At 45.6% G+C, this 18,853-nt stretch overlaps 1 protein-coding gene across 1 annotated transcript in view; it reads right to left on the reverse strand.

Moving 5' to 3' along the window:
- The window catches only part of LOC106580848 (sodium/calcium exchanger 2), a 101,646-nt gene that overhangs the window by 9,457 nt on the left and 73,336 nt on the right, over positions 1-18,853 (reverse strand). The window contains exons 3-11 of the mRNA XM_014162329.2: positions 16,391-16,528; positions 15,842-16,069; positions 15,283-15,624; positions 14,412-14,867; positions 10,560-10,936; positions 8,607-8,710; positions 7,874-7,891; positions 4,959-5,083; positions 2,353-2,452 (exon numbers count right to left, since the gene is read on the reverse strand). Of these exons, the coding sequence (XP_014017804.2) occupies positions 2,353-2,452; positions 4,959-5,083; positions 7,874-7,891; positions 8,607-8,710; positions 10,560-10,936; positions 14,412-14,867; positions 15,283-15,624; positions 15,842-16,069; positions 16,391-16,528 (1,888 nt within the window). The remainder of the gene's footprint in view (positions 1-2,352; positions 2,453-4,958; positions 5,084-7,873; positions 7,892-8,606; positions 8,711-10,559; positions 10,937-14,411; positions 14,868-15,282; positions 15,625-15,841; positions 16,070-16,390; positions 16,529-18,853) is intronic.

Consider the following 18,853-nt stretch of genomic DNA (forward strand, 5'->3'; position numbering starts at 1 on the left):
AATTATTTGTTGACATGTGAGTATATTTATAGTATAGTTTAATCTAAAAGGATAACTTTTTTAATGTTTCACAATTTGTATTTTTATGAAATTCACTGAGGAGGATGGTCCTCCCATTCCTCCTCTGAGGAGCCTTCACTGGCACGCGCGCGCACACACACACACACACACCACGCTCCGTGTACTACTTTGTGTACTGTTGGATTACGGTGAGACATGTTTGTCTGCAATGAATATAACTGTCCACCGGGGAGAGCTTTTACACCAGACACAGTCAGACATCTCTCCCATCACCTCAACACCATGGAAGACAGCTTTGCTTTCTAGTCATTACATTTTATAATAGATATTACCATCATAAATATCACAGAAACCTTGTCATTTGAAGTCTGAGGGTTTGCAATTATCACCTTTCAAACAAGTTATTTCCTGTTATAATGAGGTTCCGAAATGAAGGGACCGTGTCCTCACTTGTTACCTCTTGACATGTCACACTTAAAGAGCAAGCTAACACTCACTTCCTAATTGCAAAGCGTGGAAAGCTTTTTGTATGAAAAATAAAGGACTCCAAATATTTGATGTAATTACGGCTCTGTACAAAAGCCCTCAGACCACTACTCAAAGCATGAGCGAGTAATTACATTCATAAAGCAGCTGTAAAGTCCTTCATTATGGCTCTAGTCAGTGTGTGTGTATAATACACTGTTCAAAAAAATAAAGGGAACACTTAAACAACACAATGTAACTCCAAGTCAATCATACTTCTGTGAAATCAAACTGTCCACTTAGGAAGCAACACTGATTCACAATAAATTTCACATGCTGTTGTGCAAATGGAATAGACAACAGGTGGAAATTATAGGCAATAAGCAAGACACCCCCAATAAAGGAGTGGTTCTGCAGGTGGAGACCACAGACCACTTCTCAGTTCCTATGCTTCCTGGCTGATGTTTTGGTCACTTTTGAATGCTGGCGGTGCTTTCACTCTAGTGGTAGCATGAGACGGAGTCTACAACCCACACAATTGGCTCAGGTAGTGCAGCTCATCCAGGATGGCACATCAATGCGAGCTGTGGCAAGAAGGTTTGCTTTGTCTGTCAGCGTAGTGTCCAGAGCATGGAGGCGCTACCAGGAGACAGGCCAGTACATCAGGAGACGTGGAGGAGGCCGTAGGAGGGCAACAACCCAGCAGCAGGACCGCTACCTCCGCCTTTGTGCAAGGAGGAGCACTGCCAGATCCCTGCAAAATGACCTCCAGCAGGCCACAAATGTGCATGTGTCTGCTCAAACGGTCAGAAACAGACTCCATGAGGGTGGTATGAGGGCCCGACGTCCACAGGTGGGGGTTGTGCTTACAGCCCAACACTGTGCAGGACGTTTGGCATTTGCCAGAGAACACCAAGATTGGCAAATTCGCCACTGGTGCCCTGTGCTCTTCACAGATGAAAGCAGGTTCACACTGAGCACATGTGACAGAGTCTGGAGATGCCGTGGAGAACGTTCTGCTGCCTGCAACATCCTCCAGCATGACCGGTTTGGCGGTGGGTCAGTCATGGTGTGGGGTGGCATTTCTTTGGGGGGCCGCACAGCCCTCCATGTGCTCGCCAGAGGTAGCCTGACTGCCATTAGGTACCGAGATGAGATCCTCAGACCCCTTGTGAGACCATATGCTGGTGCGGTTGGCCCTGGGTTCCTCTTAATGCAAGACAATGCTAGACCTCATGTGGCTGGAGTGTGTCAGCAGTTCCTGCAAGAGAAAGGCATTGATGCTATGGACTGGCCCGCCCGTTCCCCAGACCTGAATCCAATTGAGCACATCTGGGACATCATGTCTCGCTCCATCCACCAACGCCACGTTGCACCACAGACTGTCCAGGAGTTGGCGGATGCTTTAGTCCAGGTCTGGGAGGAGATCCCTCAGGAGACCATCCGCCACCTCATCAGGAGCATGTCCAGGCGTTGTAGGGAGGTCATACAGGCACGTGGAGGCCACACACACTACTGAGCCTCATTTTGACTTGTTTTAAGGACATTACATCAAAGTTGGATCAGCCTGTAGTGTGGTTTTCCACTTTAATTTTGAGTGTGACTCCAAATCCAGACCTCCATGGGTTGATAAATTGGATTTCCATTGATTATTTTTGTGTGATTTTGTTGTCAGCACATTCAACTATGTAAAGAAAAAAGTATTTAATAAGATTATTTCATTCATTCAGATCTAGGATGTGTTATTTTAGTGTTCCTTTTATTTTTTTGAGCAGTGTACAATGTCAACAGTGAGACTCACCTTATTCATCTTTCTCGCACTCAATAGAAATCACGCACACACACGCACGAACACCAAAAGCTGACCTGCGCTGACAGTCACAGCTTCCACAAACTGCTCCCTCCAGGAGTGAGTGCCAATCACAAGGGCCAAGTTGGTCTTCTTAATGAGCTTGTCAACGGTGCTCTGCCAATCACAAACAAAGAGGGCATAGTCAACATCCTATTATAGAGAAGAAGGCAAACTTATGTACATGACCGGAACTCTAATGAAGAAGTTAGAGACAGTGGCATTGTTACCATGAGAAGTGCAGTATTATCTGGTATTTTATTAGAATTCCCATTCTTTCTGGGGTCCATTTCTGAAGTAATGTGAATTCACAATAGCACTATTTTGGTTTCACCGCAACCACACACACGTAAACACACACATTCTGGCACATCAGTTTATAAGGACACTCCCCCCAAGCACAGCAAACCACATGCTGAGTCCTGGGATCCACTCAGACACTAAAGGAAAGTATCATATCCAGCACTCAAGTACAACTGCACCAAACTAACTTCCTCCTACTCAAACAAACCAATAAAACCGTCCTATGAAACACCCTAGCCAAACTCAACTGGATAGGAGGTTTCATTGGCTAGAAAGGTCTCACCACTGTGTGTAAACTTCTGCAAGACTGGGGACTATAGGCGATGGACTTCAGCCTTTAGTAAACTGGGACATACTGTTCTTTTCAATAATGAGTATGGTTACATGCACACAATAATATGATTATTGTGGATAGTCAGATTAATATAATCGTTTGTTTAAAACATTTACATGCTTTGCAAGAAGAACGATTGTCTGAATAATCCTGTTTCAGGCTACTTGATGTCAGGCTACCTGATGTGGTAAACAAATGCAGAAAATTGGCAGTAAAAATAAGCGCTGTACCACAGAAGGCAGGTTATTTTTGATTCTGAGTTCGGACATAAAGTCATGTGAAAACTAATTCTAAGATGCATACTTTCAGTTTTTAGGAACTCACTTCACTCGCGCTGTCACGGATGTTGAAAGGAGAAGAGGACCAAAGTGCAGCGTGTGTGTGTGGTTCCACATTTTATTTATACTGTGAAACTATGCAATACATAAATACACAATGGAAAAACCAACAAACCGTGAAGCAGAGATGAACACATACACAACTCAAAATTAATCACCCACAAAACCCAGGTGGAAAAACCCCTACTTAAGTATGATCTCCAATTAGAAACAACGAGGACCAGCTGCCTCTAATTGGAGATCATTCCAAACAAAACCCCAACATAGAAATACAAAACTAGAACCTAAACATAGAAATAGAAAACATAGGAAAAAAACCCTGTCACGCCCTGACCTGCTCTACCATAGAAAATAACATCTTTCTATGGTCAGGACGTGACACGCGCATAAGAGGGACGCTCGCGCTACCGGTGCTGGCACATGCGTAGATTAAATACACCGCTGGAAAAATGATTAAGTTTACATGTCCTAATAATTGGAAAGATTGCTCAGTGTTTTATTACTTCGATTTGACCTTGTGCTGATTAAGATAAGCAGAGTAAAGCGTTTACATGACTATTGCCTTTGTCGGCCTACTGCCATAATCAGTGTTTAATATTGAATTATTAGCGCACATGTAAACCACTGGATGCTGTTGGGAGGAGCTATAGGAGGACGGGCTCATTGTAATGGCTGGAATGGAATGATTGGAACAGAGTCAAACATGTGGTTTACATCTATTTGACACGTTCTATTTAATCCATTCCAGCCAATACAATGAGTCTGTCCTCCTATAGCTCCTCCCACCAGCCTCCACTGATGTGAATGTTGTCTCTGACTGCCACCGTATAGGAGCTGCCTGGGCATACAGTATGTGATGCTCAGTGGTAGTAGTGTTTCCTAAATGTGGAAACTTCATCACCTGTGTAAACATTTCTCACTAGTCTTTTTTGTGTTTTTTTTGCGTGCACTGTCCACCCATCCATAGAGCAAACAATGCTATTAAATTATGTGACATTGATCTAGGATTTCGTAAAATCAAGTGCCAGTCATTGAAAGTACTTGAGAGTTCAATTACCTGTTGTGTTTGTTTTGTGCTGCTACAAATCATGAGTGACAAGCGCAATCTTATTATAAATAATAAATTAATCTTAATCAAGTCAAGAAGAGGCACATGGACTGATTGGATTAAATCCCTGGCCATGGTGATATAGGACTTCAATGAGCTAGCTGTCATCCGTCACAACCATTGGTTCACTTAAATAGCAACCCTTCTGAGCACAGTGGAGGGTCGTTCCACCTCAGAAAATGCAACGCAAGTCAATGTTACCTATATTAGCATGTTCATGCTTCATGCCCAAATCATCATGCCCAAATCATGTTATTTGGATACGAATTGTGAAAATGCTAATATAGGTACCATTGACTTACATAGAATTTTTGGAACTGGAACGACCCTCCACTCTGCTCAGTGTCTGTCCTCAGAAGGGTTGGAGTTAAATCACTGTGTGGCTCTGGGGCTGTATGTGATCTTGGATCAGTTTTGCCTAGTAGATAACAATGAATAAGATGATATGGACATGATGGAACTGATCCTAGATCATTGATACGTATACTGAGCTCTGATGTGGCCAATAGAGTGAAGCAGGGGAGAAGAGGGGTAACATACCTTGAACTCATAAGACTCCTCAATGACCACTTCCAGCCGGCTGTGCTCCCCCAAGATAGGCTTTCCCATCTCTGCAATGCGCCTCGCCTCCCCCTCCTCTGCACTCATCTGGCCATCAGGATCCTCTAAGAGATACAAGGAAAGAGGAGGGATGAGATACATAGATCAGTGAAGGAAAGAGGAGAGTGGAGAGAGGGGGGTGAGGGAAGAGAGAGAGCGAAAGTGTAACTCAAACATGCCAACATGCCTCACAAATAGATAAGGCCAGAGTCCTATCAATAATTGAGTCAGCGTAATTTCTTCATACAGTATATCACTCATATGTATTATCCCATGTTTGTGGAGATGTGTGTGAGTGGGGGAGGGAGACAGTCAGAGAGAAGGAGAGATGAGAGGTTGGTGGTGAATGTGTGGGTGTGATGGGAAGCAAGAGGGGGAAAGAGAAGAGCTAAGGACAGACTAGTGGGGTAGATTCATGAGAAGAGGAAAGTAGGACTGGGTGACATAGCAGCAAAAAGATAGCCAGACATTTTGTTAGAGAAAGAAACAGACAGAAGGTGAGTGTAAATTAAGGTAGATTTATGCTGACTTGAAGTGGGCAGAGACCAATGTTCCGATAGTGTGATTTAGTGGCTCAAATATTGAGCTGGGCCATCATTAAGCCCCATCTAAAATAACACCTCAAACGCACTATAAACAGCTGGGCTAAACCCATTTTCCCTGCTTCCATTCAGCATCATATTCCCTGTCTACATATAGCGTATAATTACTCATCCCCTCATTGGAGGGACGACAAAGACGGTGAGTCGCGAAGACGCACGGAAAGCTTTTCTTGTGTGTCGTCGGCGCCGCGTGGCGAGTGGGCAGATATTATTCCTCTTTTAGTTCCTCTCCTCTGCCTTCAAAGCACAAGCTGTAATTATGAAAGGAGTAGAGAGCTGCCAGGCACCACATGGCAACTGTCCCACTGTATTCCCCCAACGCTCCAGCTCCTTCACCGTGTTGCTCTTACAGGGTTACACCAGGGATCCTAATAAATACTAAATACTAATACACTATAATGATGATGAAGTATACTGCTGGTCTGCGGTTACTGTAGGTACATTACTGCATCATCAGCTCAGGGCCCATATTCACAAAGCATCTCAGAGTAGGAATGCTGATCTGGGATCAGATCCCCCCCCCCATCTCTGTCCATCTCTTATGATCTAGAAGGCAAAACCGATTCTAGATCAACACTCCTACTCTGAGACGCTTTATGAGTATGTACCCTGATTGGGTAGGGCTCTTCAACACGTCGAAGATCTGCATTCGAATAAAGTATGGCATGGGACACTGTTAGCTTACTGTAGAAGGACAATACTCTAATATTTATCCAAGAGAGGCCAGTTGTGCGAGATATACCTATATAATATTTATCCAGGGATGGATACAAATCGATGTAAGAGTGATGCATTTTATGGAGCAAGCAGGTCCTTATCTTGGATTTATGCTGCAAATAGACTTCCATCAATAAATGATGTCACAATAGCCAAGGCCACACTGAGGGCTAATCCCTAAGTGGCTAACTGCGCCAGAGGTGTGATCAAAATAAGGGTCCTCAACTCTTAAGGTTCCTTGGAGAACTTTTGCCCGATAAAGAACCTTTGAGTTAGGTGTGGGGTTCTTGACGTGGCATCTACGGTTCTTCAGAATTCTAAAAGGTGGCCTTTCATAGCACACAGCAAATTGGCCAGTGTTAACTAGTGTTGATTACAGTTAAATGAACAGAACACCAGTGTTGGTGTTAATACCAGAGTTGAACCAAAACCACATCCTTTACTATCATATTTCCCAGCATGCTCTATTGCAGGTTGATTTTTAGAATAGTTTGTTTCAATATCTATGTTTTTGCATGTACATTGATTGATTCATTTAAAGGTAGACTCAGCGATATAACGTAGATGCAGAAAGTAAACAGCATAGTGGGTCAATTTCCGCAACAACTAAAAGCATTGAAGCGCAAGGCTCAACTTCTCCTCTGTTTTGGTCTTGTGGCTCCCACGCTGTAAGAGCGTGAAGTGAACCCGTGCACACGCGCAGATACTGTATGTGACTGTGAGAGAGGGAAGTCTTGAATCTCGCTCATCTAAATATCTGCTTTGCTGCTTGTGGCAACGTCATTTAGCTCAGTCTACCTTTAATCTTATGCTACTCAAATATAAACTATTCCAATCTGTTACTTGGATTTATTGCACCCGATACGGAAATGGTTGTTTCAGTTTAGATGTTTAAGGTAGTCTCATATCTTAGTCTTCGCAACCCTGACAGTCATTCTGAATGCAGGTTGTGGGTGAATAAAATTCTAAATGTTGGATATCCCCACTCTGGCTGGATTCCAATTGGAATTACACATCACTTTGCAAGCCAGCATAATGTGATTTGCAGGGAGGATTAGGGTAAAACTAGGCCCTCAGAAGAAGGCTTTATGAAATATTATATGACAACGTATTCACGTAGGATCTTACTTGGTCAAGGCAACAGGACTGAAAATGAATGAATTCAACAACCATGTCTCTGTCACTAGCAAACACAGTCATGTGTGATACTGGTAACACTAACATTCACTCAAAAGGCACTCTGGGAAATATGCAAATAATATGCAGTGCTATTCAATTCTGGTCCTGGAGGGCCGAAACATTTCTGGATTTTGATTTTTGTATGGTTCTTCAAAGAGCCATCCCATGTATGGTTCTTCAGATACCCGTAAATTGATGTTGTTATATAGTGTACCAACTCATGTGAAATGTTTGTTGTTTTTATGGATGATTCTGAACCAAAACCAATTCCCCCACATGGGCCTTTAGGGATAATAAAATGTTCTATGTGGGCTGTTTCTAGGCTGGTTGTGTGAGGCAAGTTGTTGATGGTCTTACCTTGGTTAAGCAGAAGGGCTGGAAGACAGAAGGAAAAACATAACAGTCAGTACAGCAGTCCAAACATAACAGTCAGTACAGCAGTCCAAACAGAAGAACAGAATAGTCAGTACAGCAGTCCAAACTCCAGACAAGTCAAAGTGCAGTACGACATGCTATCACACTTCCCTGACCTTGTGAGATTTCACCAACTAAGAGCTCTGATGTCATGACAGCCATTGTGGACTCTCCTCTAAGTGCCTCGGTTCAGTAAAGACATGTTTTTATCTCTCTCTCTCTCTCTCTCTCTCTCTCTCTCTCTCTCTCTCTCTCTCTCTCTCTCTCTCTCTCTCTCTCTCTCTCTCTCTCTCTCTCTCTCTCTCTCTCTCTCTCTCTCTCTCTCTCTCTCTCTCTCTCTCTCTCTCTCTCTCTCTCTCTCTCTCTCTCTCTCTCTCTCTCTCTCTCTCTCTCTCTCTCTCTCTCTCTCTCTCTCTCTCTCTCTCTCTCTCTCTCTCTCTCTCTCTCTCTCTCTCTGTCTCTCTGTGTGTGTGTCTCTGTCTATAAGAGCCAGAGATAGAGAGAGAGAAAGGCCGTATCAGCTGTTATCACATCTGTTGTATTACAGGAGACTCAGATAGCCTGAGACAGGTCAACATGGCTGGCATGGTTCACTGAGGTTCAGCTGATATTGGGAAACTGGAAAGGAGACACTCACAGACATGCAAAAGATCACACACACTACAAGTACACACACCTGAGATTCCCCTCTTCAGCCAGCGCGGTTCCTCTAGTATGATGAAGAAGTTCTCCTTTTTCTCATACTCCTCATCGTCAATGATCCTCACCTGCAGGGTCTGACTGCGCACACACACGCACGCACACACACACACACACACACAGGTCAGTATCAGAGGTCAGTAACCAACAAATGGATTATACTGTCTTCCTTAACTTTATTCAACAGTTAAAGAGATCAGTGGAAAGATGTAGTCCCAGGGGTTAGTCAGGCATTTTGTTTTACACACACACAGATGACGACACACCACCCCCCCCCCTTAATGTAGAGCCACAAGGCTCTCTTTCCACCATGGGTCACTCCCAGATATCAATGAGCTAACCGTACTCCATGTACAGCTATTGAGCAAAAGGCAGGGAGGGGAGCGGCACAATGCCAGACAAAGATGTCTTCCTCCCCAGACATATTAACAGACACAGCTTGTACTTAAATCACTACAGAGGACCCACGTCAATATCACTCCACGGCTGAATCATTCACATGCAGACATGCACACCAGCCAGTGAGGGGACACCCAGGGGTCTGCAACACAGAGGGGCGTCACCCCTGCTGTATATCATCCCCTATTACTGTGACCCAACCCTCAGCCACTGCTCCAACCCTCAGCCACTGGTCCAACCCTCATCTAGCTCCTTCCATCCTGTGATTCTACCTACTGTACTACCTAATGTACTACCTACTGTAAGTCCTTTATTGTACCTACTACTGAGCAACCTTAGCCTCAGCGTCTCTTGGGGGTCCCACTGGCACTAACCCATAGGGTCCACTGCACCCCCCCAGGCTGATGCGGAGTGGCTGGTGAAAAGAGGAAATAGGGGGGTTTTGGGGAGGAGGAGTTGGAAGATGTGTTTCTCTTTGTTATTATGCACATTAGTCCTGATAATGTCTTCCAGGACATTGTGCCTGAAAATGTCACCACAGCAACAGTCTCCCTGTTGGCGACGCAAACATAAACAAGCGATGAGAGAGAAACAAAGAAACAAAGAGAGAAGAGAGAAAGAGGGAGAAGAAAGAGATACAGATGTAGGAACTTAATTTGAGCCAAATTTGTTACAGGAGGAAAACAATCTTGCAGCAACAGGAAATGTAAATTATTATGTGAATTATAATTAACGGACATTTTTGTAGGGGTTGATAAATATTTTGGGGGGTAAAAATCAAGCCTGAAATTTCAAAGTGGAAATTACAAACTTCAGAAGCCTTGTTCTCATGTAACAGGGTGATCATATTGAGATCCTACATCTGTAGATACAGGAAGATAAGAGGCTGAGGGAGAGAGAGACGAGAGAGAGAGAGAGAGAGCGAGACGAGAGAGAGAAAGAGAAAGCGAAAGAGAAAGAAAAGAGAATGAGAGACAATAGTGAAAGTGGAAGGGAAGAACAGATACAGCGAGATTAGAGCGAAATTAGAGATGAATGAGAAATAAACAAGATGTTTAAATTACCATTACTGTGCAGATTTGTGTCGAGAGAGAAAGAGAACCAGAAAGAGATAAGACAGACATGAATACAGATAGCATGGTAATATAGCATGGTGTAGCCTACTTTAAGGCAGCAACACATAGCAGTGTGAATACAGTATTGGTTATGAGTTGAGCACAAACACTCAAGCCATTGATGGAGTTAAAGCTCCCACCAGGTTGGCCTTGATGAATAATGGAGAACAGTGTCTGGCATGGAGGAGGGAGAGGGGAGGGGGAGGGAGCGAGAATGAAGGAGTAGGGGAGAGTAGGAAAAGATGGAGGGGAGGAGAGGGGAGTGGGAAAAGAGGAAGATAGATGAAAAAAGGAGAGTGGATGAAATGGAAGCAACCAATAAACAAATAGAGTAGATGTGTACAGGTAGGGAGTCTGTATGTCTATCTATGTATCTGCCTTTCTGTGCGTCCGTCCGTCCGTCCATCACTACTCACGTTGTCTGGTCGTTGGAGAACTCCAGCTCTCCCCGGGTGTCCTCGTAGTCCTCGCCGCCCCCCTTCGCAGTGCCCGCCTCCGTGTGATAGGGCAGGATCACCGTGCCGCGGGCGCCCGAGTTCCTCACCACTGAGATCTCCATGGTGCCAACGCTCTCGCTGACGCGCACCAGCCGATCACGGAATGTGAAGATGCCAGCATGGTCGTCGTCCAGGATGGTCACCGTGGCGACCAGTGGCTCCACTAGGCGGCCCTTGGGTCCCGCGCCTGGCTCATCACTTTCGAACATCCCCTCGGCGTCACCAATGCGCAGGTTGAGCAGCCGCACGAAAAAGTGCTCGTCCTCCTCGAAGATGTCATCATCGATGATGCCGACCTGGGAAAGGTGTAGGATGGAGGGAGGAGGGGTGGAGGAGAGATGAAGATAGAAAGTGGCAGCTGTTATAGACCATAAACGCTTGAGAGACACGCATCAAACCAACCACACTGATGGTCATAGACATGGGACACTAGGGGATTGATTGTTGTAGTCACTCATTCATAACTAATGGTTGAGTAGCAATTGAGTTGTTTCCTAACTCTCTCTCTCTACACATTCCTTGTTTTCTCCCTTTCCTCAACACTCCTCCTGCTATCCAGAAATACACTCTCTTTGTCCTCTGTCTAAGCGTGAACATGAAATGACACGAAAACTAAGACGCGTTCAAAGAGAAAAACATCATCTCCAAGGAAAAAATACTTCAAAGCTCACTTCCTCCTTTTTTCACCGTCTCTCCCCTCTCCCACTCAGATGAAGTCCTATTCACTGTCAGTCAGGATGATAAGGCAGAATTTAATGTGCACTAGTTTCCGGAAGACTCTCCAGCTCTACCGGTTCCTCTAAGACAGTGGTTCCCAATCTTTTTATAGTCCCGTACCCCTTCAAACATTCAACCCCTCTAGCACCAGGGTCAGCGCACTCTCAAATGTTGTTTTTTTGCCATCATCGTAAGCCTGCCACACACACACTGTACGATATATTTATTAAACATAAGAATGAGTGTGAATTTTTGTCACAACCCGGTTCGTGGGAAGTGACAAAGAGCTCTTATAGGACCAGGGCACAAATAATAATAATCAATCATTTTGCTCTTTATTTAACCATCTTACATGTAAAACCTTAATTGTTCATCGAAAACTGAATAACTCACCACAGGTTAATGAGAAGGGTGAGCTTGAAAGGATGCACATAACTCTTCAATGTTGGGTTGTATTGGAGAGAGTCTCAGTCTTAAATCATTTTCCACACAGTCTGTGCCTGTACTTAGTTTTCATGCTAGTGAGGGCCGAGAATCCACTCTCACAAAGGTATGTGGTTGCAAAGGGCATCAGTGTCTGAACAGCGCAATTTGCCAAGGCAGGATACTCTGAGCGCAGCCCAATCCAGAAATCTGGCAGTGGCTTCTGATTAAATTACATTTTCACAGAACCGCTTTTTGCAATTTCAATGAGGCTCTTGTTCAGATATCGGTAAATGGACTGGAGGCAGGGCATGAAAGGGATAATCGAATCCAGTTGTTTGTGTCATCCGTTTCTGGAAAGTACCTGCGTAATTGTGCACCCAACTCAATTTTTTTACGTTTTTTGAAAGTTTTCACCTTTATTTAACCAGGTAGGCTAGTTGAGAACAAATTCTCACTTGCAACTGCGACCTGGCCAAGAGAATCAGATCAATCAGGTGCTTCGCTATATCACATTTGACATTGTCCATAAGCTTGAGTTCATTTGCACACCAAAAAAATCATACAATGATGGAAAGACCTGTGTGTTGTCCTTGTTAATGCAGACAGAAAGGAGCTCCAACTTCTTAATCATAGCCTGAATTTAGTTGTAGAGAGTCCCTGTAATCCTAGATTCAGATCATTCAGGTGAGAAAAAACATCACCCAGATAGGCCAGTCGTGTGATAAACTCGTCATTGTGTGAGAAACTCATCATCATGCAAGTGGTCAGACAAGTGAAAATGATGGTCAGTAAAGAAAACTTTAAGCTCGTCTCTCAATTCAAAAAACATATCAATACTTTGCCCCTTGATAACCAGCGCACTTCTATATGTTGTAAAAGTGTTACATGGGGTCTGCCCATATCATTGCATAGTGCAGAAAATACAAGAAAGTTCAGGGGCCTTGCTTTAACAAAGTTAACCATTTTCACTGTAGTGTCCAAAACATCTTTCAAGCTGTCAGCCATTCCCTTGGCAGCAAGAGCCTCTCGGTGGATGCTGCAGTGTTACCCAAGTGTCGTCGGGAGCATCTGCTTGCACACGCGTTACCACTCCACTATGTCTCCATGTCATGGCTTTTGCACCCATCAGTACAGATAAGAACACATCTTGACCACCAAAGTCCATTTGATGTCACAAAGCTGTCCAGTGCTTTAAAAATATCCTCTCCTGTTGTCCTGGTTTCCAGTGGTTTGCAGAAGAGGATGTCATCCTTAATTGACCCCCCATAAACGTAACGGACATATACCAGGAGCTGTGCCAGGCCCGCCACATCTGTTGACTCATCCAGCTGTAATGCATATAATTCACTGTCTTGTATGGAAAGCAGGTATTGTTTCAAAACATCTCCTGCCATGTCACTGATGCATCATGAAACAGTGTTGTTTGATGAAGACATTGTCTGTATAGTTTTTTGGTCCTTTTCCCCCAGCATTGTCCCAGTCATATCCATGGCAGCAGGAAGAATTAAGTCCTCCACAATAGTATGGGGCTTGCCTATCCTAGCCCCTTGGTAGCTCACCATATAAGAAGCTTCTAGCCCCTTCTTATTAATGGTATCTGTTGCTTTTATACATGTCTTACTACTCGAAAGTCGTCTTAATTCTCGCTCAAAAAACTCCCATGGCTTATTTTTCAAATTGGCATGTTTTGTTTCTAAATGTCTGTGCAAGAGTGAAGGTTTCATCGAGCTGTGAGATAGTACTTTTGCACATATAACACACTGTGGCTGAGGAAAGGCACTACTCCCAATATAAGTGAACCCCAAATCAATGTAGTTCTCATCATATTTACGGCTCTTCAATGGTCCAACGTCTGTTGTTCGGTGCTTTCCCGGGTAAGGGGGCAGTAGCTCTTTGGCTGCATCAGATTCACAACTGTCAGTGTCCATGCTAGCTGGACTAACAACAATTGTAGAATTACTGATGCTAGCATTGGATGTGCTCGTGGACACAGAACAACTTGTGTCGTTGACAGGTGCAGTACTACAAGTAGAGCCGGTATGTGTCTCTATGGACGCGCGCCTTACTTTTTTTAACCATTTATCATTTTTCGAGCAAACGGAATGAGCAGCAGCTACGTTTGGCTACATACGGACCGTTAGTCGAATTCCCGCGAGAAAGTAACGGTTAATGTGATTGGATGTTAATTATTTTACTAGGCTACCTGTATTTGACATTGTGTTGTTATTTCGCTGAACACTAGATGGTTTAATTTTATTTTTGGCAGTGAAACGAGGCTACTCAGGCGAGAAAAAAACCTCACCCAAATGTATAGCCCCGTTGGAAAATATAAATGGACTGTTTGAAAATGTGAAGAAAAAAGAAAAAAAAAGAAACATTTTTAAAATATATGAGACAGTTGATCCGGGACAGAGAGGACTCTGGCAGGCGCTAATTCAGAGGGTAGTTCGTTTCTGCTGCTGTTTTCTACTCCTTCCATTACGTGACGTCTTGATCTGCCCCCGACAAGCAGGTCTAACGACCTAGCTGGGGATCTGCTAGGCAGCACAGTTGTGCAACGATTATTGCTACAATTGATTATAACTGTACTTTACTGTTTCCTTTTCTCCCCTTCCACTGACCCCTCACCTTGATCTCCTTGCGGGTCTCTCCGGGTTTGAACACCAGCGTTCCCTCACTGTACTCGTAGTCGGAACCGGCATTGGCCGAGCCATCCTCGGTCCGGTAGTCCACGTAGAAGGTGCTCCCCCCCAGGCCCCCTTGACACACCACAGCCAGCCTCAGTACGCCGCAGTTCTCCATACACTGGCTGTGGGTGCTCTCAAACGCCAGTCGGCTGCACTCGGCCAGGTCGTCGTCCTCGCAGACCACTTCCTCGTCCACCGCGGCGGTGCGGCGGGTGTGGTCGGCGGCGTGCCTCTTGAGCACGTTGCCGGCGCCGGTCATCATGCGCGTAGCCTGGATGCGGTAGAAGGCGCGGCTCTTCTGCTGATGGAGGAGGGCGTAGTAGTTGGCTAGATCTACCAGCTGATCCAGCTCCTTGTCCGGAAACTTCTGTTTCAGCTGCTTCAGGATGCGAATCACCTGGGGGGCAGAGGAACAGGGGGTGAAAAAAGAGGGACACAGACACACACACACACACAACCTCGACACAGAGAGAAAGTTTGTAACTCTTGTAGGTTCAGCACGTTAGTAGCTCTTAATAGTCTCCTTTGCTTGAGTGTGTTTGTATGTGTGGTTGAGGTGAGTACCTACAGTAAGTGTTCATGAACTGCCTGAGTGTATCCTCTTCATCTCTTTTTACTCTCTCTAACCCTACTGTGCCTTTATATATTCCTGAGAGGGCCTATGTGGGTGTACATGAATGGGATGAATGTATCCTCTATCTCTCTCTCTCTTTCTCTCTCTCTCTCTCTCGCTATCCATACTGTACCTGTATCCCTCTTTCTCTCCCCCTGACATTCTTGAATCGCTCTAACAGCAGGTCTCTCTCTCTCACCTCCTTGCGGCTCTCGTCCAGCTCCTTGGTATTCTCTACAGTCACCATGGTGCTGTTGGAGTTGGGCAGGTAGGCAACGGTGCCCGTCGCATTGTTGGCACCATCCTGGTAGTTCTCACTGGGCATCATTCCCACCCCCCCTCCGCTTGGAGGGAACTTTCCGTCCATAATCATCTCGAAGCCTTTCGGGGTTGTGTCCCCCTCCGTCTCCACGACGATGCCGTGCTTGTCGGCGCGGTAACGCTTGGCCATGTACTTGTAGAAGAGCAGGCGTCGGTCGGCGATCCAGGCCAGGATCACACACACTGGGAAGTAGAGCAGGGTGACCAGGGCCTCCCACACCTGCACACACACACACACACACACACACACACACACACACACACACACACACACACACACACACACACACACACACACACACACACACACACACACACACACACACACACAGGACCATTACAAGACATACATCCAAACTGGAAGGGGGTTGATTGTTTGGTTACACACATACAGTATCTATACACTTTTGCTAACACACACACACACAAAAGTGTACCTCCACTACTCCGGGTGAGATGACAGAGAGGATGAGGAAGAGCCAGATATAGGCGAAGATACTCCAGAAGGCTGTGATGAAGAACACACGCAGGTGTTTGATCTTCCTGGTCTCTCCTTCAGGGATGACCCACACACAGATGGCAATGATCACAAACATGTTGAAGGCGGCGCTGCCCACGATGGTGCCAGGGCCCAGCTCACCCGCCTCAAACCCATGCCCACACACCTAACACCGGGAGACAGAGGAGAGAAAGACTTTTGAAGAACTTTTCCTTTTGGAGAACTTTTCCTTTTGGAGAACTTTTCCTTTTGGAGAACTTTTGTGCAGTTTAAATCAAAAAAGCCATGTCATAAAATGGCCAAATGTTATGTTGGTAAGATTTGTCAATAACTTTAAAGTAGATATCCATTTATTTTTGTCATTTTCAGCTTCATTGCAGTACTAGTATACACTGCAATACTGATATGTTGTCGCTGGGGGGAGTGTTTTTGATGTGACACCCACTTATGAGTTGTGCTCGGGGAGTCTTTATGACACGACACCCACCTCTATGACAGACAGCAGGATCTCTGGGGCGGAGGAGCCTAGAGCCATCAGAGTCAAGTTGGACACAGTCTCGTTCCAGATACGTACAGTGGCCACAGATGTCTCACCGCTTGGCATGGTGATGGTCACCTCCTTCTCCTACAGGACAGAGAGAGAGGGGTCACTGCATACATACACACACGCTCACACACAGGTCATCACTCTATTCTACCCATACCATTCCAGTATCTCACCACCAGACCACCAGACTCATACATATCTTAATCTCATCTAGCCAGTTACTGTAAAAAACAACTGCTCATAGGCCTGAGATGGTAGTGGGAGTAGTAGTGGGAAGCTACAGATTTCTTTCTTCTCCACATATTAGCATGACGGATGGTATTTTACAGTATCCTACCATCAGGGAGGACACGACCCTGACTCCCTGACAGAAGGGAAGGGGACCATCTGTTATTCTAATCTAGTGAATGGAGGAGTGATAGGTGGCGGGCTATGGAGACTCAAGTTTTATTAGTCGTATGAATGGGATACACATTGTATACAACGTCTGTCACGTCCTGACCATATAGTGCTCTTATTTTCTATGGTAGAGTAGGTCAGGGCGTGACTGGGGGGTTTATCTAGTTTATTTTTTCTATGTTGTGTTCTAGTTTCTTTTTTCTATGTTGGGGTTGTTATATGATTCCCAATTAGAGGCAGCTTGTCATCGTTGTCTCTAATTGGTGATCATATTTAAGTAGTTGTTTTTCCCACCTGTGTTTGTGGGAGATTATTTTGAGTTAATACATGTTGCACCTCTTTCGTCACGGTTTGTGTTTTGTTTATAGTTTATTGTTTGTTTGGCTAAGTTCCACAATATAATAAAGATGTGGAACGATACTCACGCTGCGCCTTGGTCCGTTTCTACACACAAGCGTGACAACGTCCTACGAAATGCTTACTTGCAGGTTCCTTTACATTTACAGTGACCTTGACATGTAGGGTTAGTTAATTTTACTGAAGTGGGCTAAATCAGGGTCACACAGAGTGTTTCTTGGTAGTCTTAAACAAATCTACTTTCAAACAAAAGTATCCACCTCACACACATGGTTATGGGCTTAAAAAAGAAGACATCTGTACCATGTCAGAGAGTGGAATGTATTCAATTTTGAGATTGCATCCCAGTATTACCCCTTATATCATCACAGAAGAATGAAATATAACAAAACCATTTGATATAGAAACCTGATGTTTATTAATGATGAAATTATGAAAAATATGAATAACATTCCACCCATGAGGCCACTAACTCATTTGACTGACGGAAATGGCTACGCCATCCCTCCATCCCCATCCCTCCATCCCCATATCCCCAGCCCGCCATCCCTCCATCCCCATCCCTCCATCCCCATATCCCCAGCCCGCCATCCCTCCATCCCCATCCCTCCATCCCCATATCCCCAACCCGCCATCCCCATCCCTCCATCCCCATATCCCCATTCTGCCATCCCTCCATCCCCATCCCTCCATCCCCATATCCCCAGCCCGCCATCCCTCCATCCCCATCCCTCCATAACCCCATCCCTCCTTCTCATCCCCATCCCTCCATATCCCTCCATCCCCATATCCCCATCCCTCCATCTCCATCCCTCCATCCCCATATCCCCATCCCTCCATCCCCATCCCTCCATCTCCATCCCTCCATCCCCATATCCCCATCCCTCCATCCCCATATCCCCATCCCCATATCCCCATCCCTCCATCTCCATCCCTCCATCTGCATTCCCATATCCCTCCATCTCCATCCCTCCATCCCCATATCCCCATCCCTCCATCCCCATATCCCCATCCCTCCATCTCCATCCCTCCATCTGCATTCCCATATCCCTCCATCCCCATATCCCTCCATCCGCATCCCTCCATCCACATCCCTCCATATCCGCATCTCTCCATTCCTATCCCCATATCCCTCCATCCCCATATCCCTCCATCCCCATATCCCTCCATCTCCATATCCCCCCATCCGCATCCCCCCATCCGCATCCCTCCATCCGCATCCCTCCATCCGCATCCCTCTATCCCCATCCCTCCATATCCATCCCTCCATCCCCATATCCCCATCCCTCCATATCATCCCTCCATATCCATCCCTCCATCCGCAACCCTCCATCCGCATCCCTCCATCCCCGCATCCCTCCATCCATATCCATTCCTCCATCCCCGCATCCCTCCATCCATATCCATCCCTCCATCCCTCCATTCGCATCCCTCCATCCGCATCCCTCCATCCCCACATCCCTCCATCCGCATCCCTCCATCCCCATCCCCCTCCATCCCCATCTCTCCATATCCATCCCTCCATCCCTCCATCCCCATATCCCTCCATCCCCATATCCCCATCCCTCCATCCCCATCCCTCCATCTCCATCCCCATATCCCCATCCCTCCATCCCCATCCCTCCATCCCCATCCCTCCCTACATAT

The sequence above is a fragment of the Salmo salar genome, chromosome ssa20, assembly GCF_905237065.1.
Source record: "Salmo salar chromosome ssa20, Ssal_v3.1, whole genome shotgun sequence".
Taxonomy (NCBI): domain Eukaryota; kingdom Metazoa; phylum Chordata; class Actinopteri; order Salmoniformes; family Salmonidae; genus Salmo; species Salmo salar.